Source organism: Anneissia japonica, unplaced genomic scaffold (assembly GCF_011630105.1).
Source record: "Anneissia japonica isolate Jap-2015-1 unplaced genomic scaffold, ASM1163010v1 scaffold1087_len22871_cov100, whole genome shotgun sequence".
Taxonomy (NCBI): Eukaryota; Metazoa; Echinodermata; class Crinoidea; order Comatulida; family Comatulidae; genus Anneissia; species Anneissia japonica.
In genome coordinates, this window is record NW_022685772.1 from 1 (window position 1) to 8,881 (window position 8,881).

An 8,881-nucleotide genomic window follows, 5' to 3' on the forward strand; every position below is an offset into this window, starting at 1 on the left:
TTCCTTCATTTAATTAATATTACTAAATTAATATTAATAAACTAAGCTGTATATTAGCAAAGTAAACAGATCTAGAGTAATTAAAATGGTGTCCAGCAAAATCAGCATCCCTGTTAATCGATATAGCAATTAAACAAAATGTACAATAACTTATTAATTATTTAAAAGTCAAAAGTTAATTAGTTAAATGATTGACTATGATAAAATATTTGTAATATGACAGAAAATGCTGCTGAAATTAAAATCTTTATTCAATTTTCATTAAATTAGCTTTGTAATGTAGTTACCTTATAGCTAGTATTATGTGACGGACTTTAACAATATAGACTTGACAGTCTATTTGATTATGTACTATACATCTAACATCTAATTAATCAAGTTATATATTTATATTTACTATTAATAATAATAATAATTTTGGCTTATATAGCGCATTATGCTAAAGCCTCAACTATTAATTTTCGAAATTGTGATTAGAATTATAAAAATACATCTCTTTCTGTCCTGCAAAATATTTAAACTATATTTTGGGGCTTTTATAGAATAATAAAACCAACCCCTTCATATCCTAATTTACAATTTATGAAAATTATATGCTAATTTACAGTGATGTAAACACTATGAAAAAAATTATATTTCTATTTTTCTTTGTTGTTAATATAACTAGAACATATTAGCGCTACAATGATACTATAAAATTGTTGAAAACGACACATTTCAATGTTTCACCTTTTGGTTGGTCATTTTATGGAATTGTCCACAAGATGTATCATAATACACAGATTGCTTACTTGACACAAATGGCAAACTATTACAAATACAGTAGTAACAACAGACACTACTGTAACATGAATTTAGATCCCAGATGAACAAACTTTTAATGAACTCTTATATACCCTAATTATTTTATTATAGAGTAATAAAATAAAATCGGTTTACTAAGAGTTCAGTTGTTTGCAAATCCACATTATAGAAAAACATTGATTAATCTAATTTTACTACACTTTTTTGACTACAAAATTTGCTTTAAAATTATTATTATTATTATTTAATATCATAATAATATATAAATTGAAATCCTGTAACACTTATCCTTAATAATGTTTTATTAACGACCATTGTTTTGGATCCCATTTTGTAATACTGGATGCATTTCAACCGTATTTTGAGTTCTTGTAACATCATCACCTTGGTTATTCTGAAATATAATATAAGAATAATATTGAATTTCATCAAAATGAAATTCAAATACGTATGAATGTGATTGCAATAAATATTTAAATCAGGGGTGGGCATAAAAATCGGTCGGAGGGCCAAAGTGTATTTTGGATTTAACACTGATGGGTGCACCCAAAAATTTGATGTTTCCATTGAGCTTCCAAAAACCTAACAGCAGTGCTTTTACACCACTTTATTTTCAGTTTAATGTTACTTTTTACATATAATCGGTGTTGGGGCGTAAAAAATTAGATGTTTTATAGCCACTGTTGCTTCATTTTCGTAGGGCGCAAAAAGTCACTGTCGGGCCGCACTCTGTGATTTAAATGTTGTAAGTTGCACATGAAGTCATATTTGCTTAAGCTGTGGCTAGCATAAAAAAAGACTTTTAATCTGAAATTATGTTAATAGAAAAAAAAACCCCAAAAAAAGTATTGTAACAAAATTACCCCCTTTGTTGTAACAGCTCTTTTGGGCAATAGGTTTAATTAATGGGACAGCCCTGAATTATGTGGTGCCATACAAAGCAAAAGTCCATGTTAAAATCAAAATGCAATTGCAAAATTCAATGTCCATTATATAAAAACATAGGTGTGAATTTCTCAAAATGTTGGTCTACTGTAGTTTCCCAAATGAAGTTCTAATTTTTCAAAACGTAGTTCAAATTTTCCAAAATGTAGTTCTGATTAAAATGTAATTCAAATTCAAAACGTAGGTCTCAAACGCCCTCTCCAAATTCTGTTCCAAAACATTAATCAAAAACCAGCCAAGCATGACTGGTTTGAATAACATTTTACAACTAGACATGCAAAATGTAAATCAAAACTAGCCAAGCATGACATGTGCCTGTTGCATTAATGATAGGGGAATCAATTTTCACTGCAGTCCAATAATGTGAACAATGCTTCCCAGTACGTCTCTAATGGTCAGGGTACCGCGATCAGGAGCCCTAAGCTAGGCATTATAGGCTAGGCCTAACCTAGGCTTCATATTGTCTTCACTATGTTTTGATAAATTAGACATTGAATTTTGCAATTACATTTTAATTTTAACATGGACTTTTGCGGCGTATGGCACCCCATACTGAAATACTTAGTGATTGGTCTGTCAGTCTGATTGGCAGATGGTGTCTTTATGTAAGTGATAGTCTGGAAATATATCCTCCCCTTCTCCCTTGGCTGACAAACAATTTTTCAATGCCATTAACTTCAACTGTATAGCCTTTTAAATAATATTTAATAATAATTTCACTGTATGTGAAGACAATAAGGCTCATTGGCATGATGCATTATCATAAGACTGATTATTTTCTTACCCAGTCAGCAGCAGGCTGACTGGGTTGTTTCTGAGCAGATTCTCCTTTCTTTCTGTCAACATTTGGGGCTGATGTCCCCCAACGAGAAAAAAAAAAAAGTAGTCCATAGGACGTAGCCCCCGAAAATATGACAATTTAGGGGTTTCAAAGGCTTAATTAATCAATTTTAGAGTACAAAATACATATAATAATAATAATATTTTTTTTGAATTTTTATTTTCTTCCCGAATAATTGGGAGGGGGAGGGCTGTAGTCCCCCATCCCTTCATAGTGCTGCAAGGGTTAAAAAACCAAATATCGTATAAGACTGCTTCTCTCACAAATAACATAGCACAGTCAAACCCGGATCCGGTCTGGAGCCCAGACAAATAATTGTGAGTTTTTCAACGCTGCGTTTACGTCATGCACGGAACACGGTTGTTTGCGTTAAGTAGGCTTTCGATTGGTTTGAACAAACCAAGCTTGTTGCTAATTGGTCCAAGAGAAAAAAAAATGTACAATTTCATGATACAAATGGCTCTCAGATCTATCAGTACAGATCCACATAGGGGTCAAATTTGCAAAAAAATATCCCAATTGAGCTCAAATTTATCAGGAATGATCCTTAGGACCTTCCAAACATGAAAAAAAATACTCTTCATCCTATGGGTCAAAGGTCAGTCTTTTCCATATTTTTTGATGTAGCTCTAATTCATTACAGATGATACTTTAGGACATTGTAAATATTATGTTTTAATATGCTCTTAATGTCAATTAAGGTCAAAAGTCAAATGTCACAGGGGTCATTAGGGTGAAAATTATCAAATATTGCTAGTGACAAATGACTGGACTCCAACCAAACATGGGGTGTTCACAGCTTGAGGTCAAAGGTCACTGGGGTCATCTTGGGTCAAACCATGAAAAATTACTGTTGTCATGCTCTATTGAACATAGTATCTCTATTTGTAGTTATAATACATTATTTATTAAGATGCAAAAAAAATAAATGAATATCTATCTAGTTATGAAATTAATCAAAGTTTTCTCACCTGAAATTTCTTGACTCTACAAAGAAAAAAACAGTATGTTACAAATTTATTTTTACTAACTTGTTAAGTTGCGTTCTGTAAAGTTGGCATGTTTCCCACTACTGTAAACATAAAAATGGTATGTATTCAAATATTATTACACAATTGCACACTCATTGTTTCAGATTTAATATGCATTTAACAGAAATGTTGGTTGTCTATGACAGAAAAAATTAGGCATACTTACATAAATGCAATAATCACCAGAAGAAGAAGAAATGATGGTATGCCCACACCTATCCCTAATTTTATTGCTGCAATAATAGAAAATTATAGATCACTTACTTCTAGGTTTATTGACTATGTTTTGCTGCAGCTATCAACGCATGTTAGAACACATCCAACAATTTGTTATTGAAAAAAAAAAATGCATAATAAGTGTATCTTAATGGTTCATTAAAATTTATAAATTTGGGCAGGGGTGGATTTTGGGAGGGAGGGGAAAGAGACCCCTCCTTTTAGAAAGGAAAAAAAAATAATTGATTGCCCAAAACACATCTGAGGTTATTTTTTGGCATCAAGAAAACAAAACTTTTGGACCCCCTAGGGCAGTGTTGTCTCGATCGGCCCCACTTTCAGACTGGATCCGCCCCTGAATTTGGGTAAAGAAGAGAGTGAGACCACCTTTACTGTAAAAAAAAAAACAGTTCTTATAACAAACATCAATCAATTAAATTTCGCAAAAATGTTACAGTCGCAAATTATTAGCGATTTACTGCAGTTACTATAGTTTTCATTTTACCGTATGATTTAGAATGCAATTCTAATGATGTTATCGGATCTATTTACACGATACACAATAATAGCACAAACCTTTACTTGTAGGCTGATTACTGGGTGTATCTTCCTTATCTTCCTTTGAATGATTTGAATCTGTAAAATAAAATTCATATATTGTATATATAGAAAATATAGATATACATAAATAACAGTCATACAGGTATTCTACAAATAACACATTCTCCCCCCCCCCACTCCCATTTTGCCACTAAATTAAAAAAAATTCAATGCAAAAGAGTGTTATGTGCTACTCACTTACCTATTATGAGACTGTTGTGTCCCAACCCCCTCCCCCACTCTTTGAAAAATTCTGTATCCGCCCCTGCTGCCAACTTGGGTGAATGGGATATTTGGGGAAAAACAATAACTCATGATAGGCTAAAAGTGCATTTGGTTTGACTGTGCTCTAAAACAAAATTACTTTGTTATGTTATAAGATTGTTGAGTTTATGGTTGTGTAACATTTAAAGCCTGAAAGTAAGCTTCAAAATATTCCATCTCAAAAAGAAGCCCATGCTTCTTTTCATGAAAGTACAGTACTTTCACTGTAAAGGAATCTTGAATAACAAATAAACGGGTGAGGAGGGCAAACATAGATTTTTTTTTTTTGCCCTTATAATTAAATTAATGCACCATCCATGGTTGAAAAATGTCTTCAGTAGTTAATGCTTTTATTCACAACTCCAAATATTTACACCTTTTATTTTTTTTAATGAAGCCCTCGTTTTTTTGCAAAAGAAATATTGAAAAGAAGCCCATCTGGAAAAGATGCCAATCTCAAAAGTAGCATCCAAGGGTCCTCAAAAAAGAAGCCCAGGGCTACTATTTTAAGTTTTACAGTATTATGCACTTGTCAATTGTAGTCCCTGCCCACCAGACCGGGGTCACAGCGGGGCACTAGCCAGAACTCAGCCGGGGACGTACACATAGTTGCGTTCCCGTAGTGTCGGAACGTACCTAAATTTCACCCGTAGATGTAACCAGCCTCAAAAGGAAATTTTACACATTAGAGTAGACCCAGCTGGGGTTTCAGGTGTAGTGCTGTGAAACCGGGTCTGGTCCTACCTAGCCTACACTTGGCCTGGCATTCAGCAATTGCTGTGTCTTTTGGTAATTAAAAAATCACCTACCTACTATAGGCCTACCATTATGGTTTAATTTTTTATAGATCACAGAATAATTTACAAAATAAAAATGCAAACCTCCAACCACACAACGAGGACCGAGGTGATGTGAATGTGTTGCGTGAAAATTGTGAACCGTGTATTATTTGACTCAACATAGTTTGCGTCAAAAAATACACCAGTGAGCAAAGGCAAGGAAATCTGTTTCTACTACATGTATTAATTTTCTTATTTAATTTTGTTTTGATACTGAATAAATTCTATCAGTCAGTTAAATCAATCAATCAATTTTTTTTTCTATGATCAATCAATACACTAATTTTTTTCGAAATTTTTCCAACTTCAATGGAAATCTGCCTAGTGATACACATGCACGTGCTTTCATTATTAAGCAAGCTCACCTTATTGGCCTAGCTCTCATGTGTTTTTCCAATTCAGACATAGACTAGACCTTCAAGTGGCCTTATCATCCAATCATTTATTAGCAGGGCATTTTACCGGGACTACGGCAATAAGTAGCGGGAACTTATCCGGGAATGTATGTTAAAACGATTGCCGGGAGGTGGCCGGGACTTTCACATGTATGTAACTGTTATGGAAATTACATTTTGCAGGCCAATGATTGACTGATATCTAGTATAAAGAAAAACATTTTGAATTTCAGTGCAGAAAGGTATAGAGCGGTAATACAAAGGTTCTATTAGATGGGTCTGATTAAAGTTTGATAAGTAATGAAAGGGATTAAAGTGATTAAGTTAAGTAGCAAAATTACATGGGAAAGATTTTGCATGCTAGGAGGGGGTAAAAATAAAATTAAGTTACAAAATTTCTTAGAAGAAATTTGTTGGCACGCCTGCATGCTTAAACAAGTTCATTACGTTTATTAAAAGTGTAGCTATTTCGGGTTTACAAATTATAAAATATTTTTCCCATATGCATAGTTTGCATCTTTTTGATGATGGATTATATGGTTTAGCTTGTTTGAGAATGTTCCATTTAATTTTAAAGTCCATATTTTTTTCTTTTAGTTTCCATATTTACTTGCTTAGTTCTGTGTTAAGTCTCTTGGATTTGTTCTTGAATGAGGCTTTGTGGTTATTGTATTTTGTCTTAAATGCGTTCTCTGTGAGGCCTACGTATGTTTGGTTTGGTTTGTTATTAGTAGTTAAACCATTGCCTGATAGATTACACATTCTTTGAGGCAGTGGCCAGACATAGGGCATTCCTCGGGCTTCCTGCAGTTGCATCCTTTGCTGATTTGTTTCCTTGTTTATGGTTGCTTTGTTGTGACCATCAATGGTCTGTTTGAGGTTCCCAGTGCAACTGTAACTAATTTTGACAGCGTTCCGATTAAACAATTTATGCAGTGTGTGATGTGGTGGAAATGCTTGGTCTAAAGCCTCGAGGAAAGTTTTCCCGACATTGGTGGCAACACTCATGCTGTACGGTGGGTTATACCAAATTATGTTACGTTTGTGGGATTGGCTGTGCTTCTCGTTCATGGGTTCTTGTAGTGGTGAAAATTTGAGCTGATAATCGTATCCGCTATTATTGAGGGCCTGTTGGTAAAGTGGTGCTGCATCATTGAATGATTGCTCGTCATACAAAATTTCGGAGGCGTCTATTTATTGATTCTGGGATATTTTTAATTCCTGGTGAGTTTATTATGAAGGAGATAGCCGAGCTAGTCACCTTACTAGACAGCAGCGGCGGGAGAAAAGGAGAGACTTTGGCGGGACTGCCAAAAGTCTATTGATGCTGGAAGGCGGCATATGATGGCATGCATGAAGAGTTCATAGTCAATTATTAGTTTAAGCAACAACTGAAAGAGTACTTGAATATTTGTATGACGTGTACTGTATTTGACAAAGTGGTTTTATATTGTTCTATGTATGTTTTGACAAGCAATAAGAGTATTACTTTAAATTAAGTTTATCGATAATTTATTGTATAAACAGTAAGTTTGTATTCGAATTAATTTGATTGAACAGATTTGAATAAAATCAAATCAAAATGTAGTAAAGCAGGTGTAATGTACAATCTTTTTTGTTGTCTGTTATAATATTAATCAGGGCGATGATAATGGTGCTGGTGATTTCGTTCAAATTTTGTATTTCTAATTCATAGTTTATTATTTTCGTTCAAATTTTGTATTTCTAATTCACAGTTTATTATTTGTTAAGTGAGTAATACTGCTTTAAAAAGAAACTTAAAAATTATAATTATATGTAATTTGTATTTCAATAACAGAAACATAATTTTATACCTACTTTTAAATTAGTTTTGTTACAACTTTACGAATTGTTTTACACAGTCAAAAACAACACGGCGTGTCAAATGTAAAAAAGTTTTGTTAGCACGGTGAAGAAATCACTTGAAGCTCCAAATGAAGTTACAAAGGCTAGATTATGTATAGTTTCAATCAGTAACAACACAAATATTGCTAAAAAACTTGTGTCTGACCTTGGTTGAAGGAAAGACCTACGAGAAGTTACTGGTTTTACCGGTTCTTATCCTTCTACTACTCGTCCGAACGGCCGTCGGAATTAGCTCCAAGGCTATTATTAGATTACACATGTATATGAGTTTTCGTCCGAACACGGACATAATCAACAATTACTGGATTGTTATTCATTAATTGTTTATTCTACACCCAGTTTCGAATTAACAATGTCATTGAAAGCCGGAATTGCGTACGACGCAACCATTAAATAGACGCAAATTGGACGTATTTAGGATGCATCCAACGCGTTCAAAAGGGGCAGTTTTTGTGGGCACTACTGTATTAATATTTTTTAAACTTCCTAAATTTATTCAAAACTTTACAAACAAATTATCTATGCTTTTGTCATGGTGATCAAGTTTGGGTAAGCACTTTATATCACTATTTTTGATATTAATTGTTTATTCATTTAACAACATATAACACTCAGGCCTACATATTGACAATAGCAAATAGTATATGGGCTTATGTACTGGTATATTTTGCTGAACAATAAGCAGGTTTGAGAAACATTGATGAACATTAATTAAGACTCATGTGAGATATTTTTATACATTTAATAAATGGAACAATATTCTTATCATTAAATTCCTAAATTAATTTAAAACTTAACAAACATACATTATGTAATGTAATGTAATGTAGTGGGATTTGGTATAGCGCATTATACCGAAGTCTCAATGCGCTGGTGATGTGTGGACTAGGAACTCAATCAATGACTTTCTTCGCCCCTATGGGTCCCTTCATGTCTGTGCTACCCGGTAACCCGGTACCAGCAACTCTCGTCGTCCACCACAGGGGCTGTCTGTTCCAGTACACCGGGGTATCCCCCTACTCGTCTCGAAGGATGTACTGGGTTCTTTATAGTGCACAC

The 8,881-nt window shown here is 33.7% G+C and overlaps 1 protein-coding gene across 6 annotated transcripts in view; it reads right to left on the reverse strand.

Moving 5' to 3' along the window:
* Window positions 1-6: 6 nt before the first annotated feature.
* Window positions 7-8,881, reverse strand: part of LOC117112484 (junctional adhesion molecule C-like) — a 20,523-nt gene continuing 11,648 nt past the window's right edge. For 3 of the 6 annotated variants that reach the window (XM_033255593.1, XM_033255588.1, XM_033255574.1), the window contains exons 6-9: window positions 4,414-4,473; window positions 3,788-3,854; window positions 3,562-3,577; window positions 7-1,198 (exon numbers count right to left, since the gene is read on the reverse strand). In XM_033255593.1, coding sequence (XP_033111484.1) covers window positions 1,109-1,198; window positions 3,562-3,577; window positions 3,788-3,854; window positions 4,414-4,473 — 233 coding nt within the window. In that variant the 3' untranslated portion in view covers window positions 7-1,108. Of the gene's footprint in view, window positions 3,663-3,787; window positions 3,855-4,413; window positions 4,474-8,881 lie in introns of all 6 variants that reach the window. The other 3 variants (XR_004446055.1, XM_033255583.1, XM_033255599.1) reach the window with 3 other exon arrangements.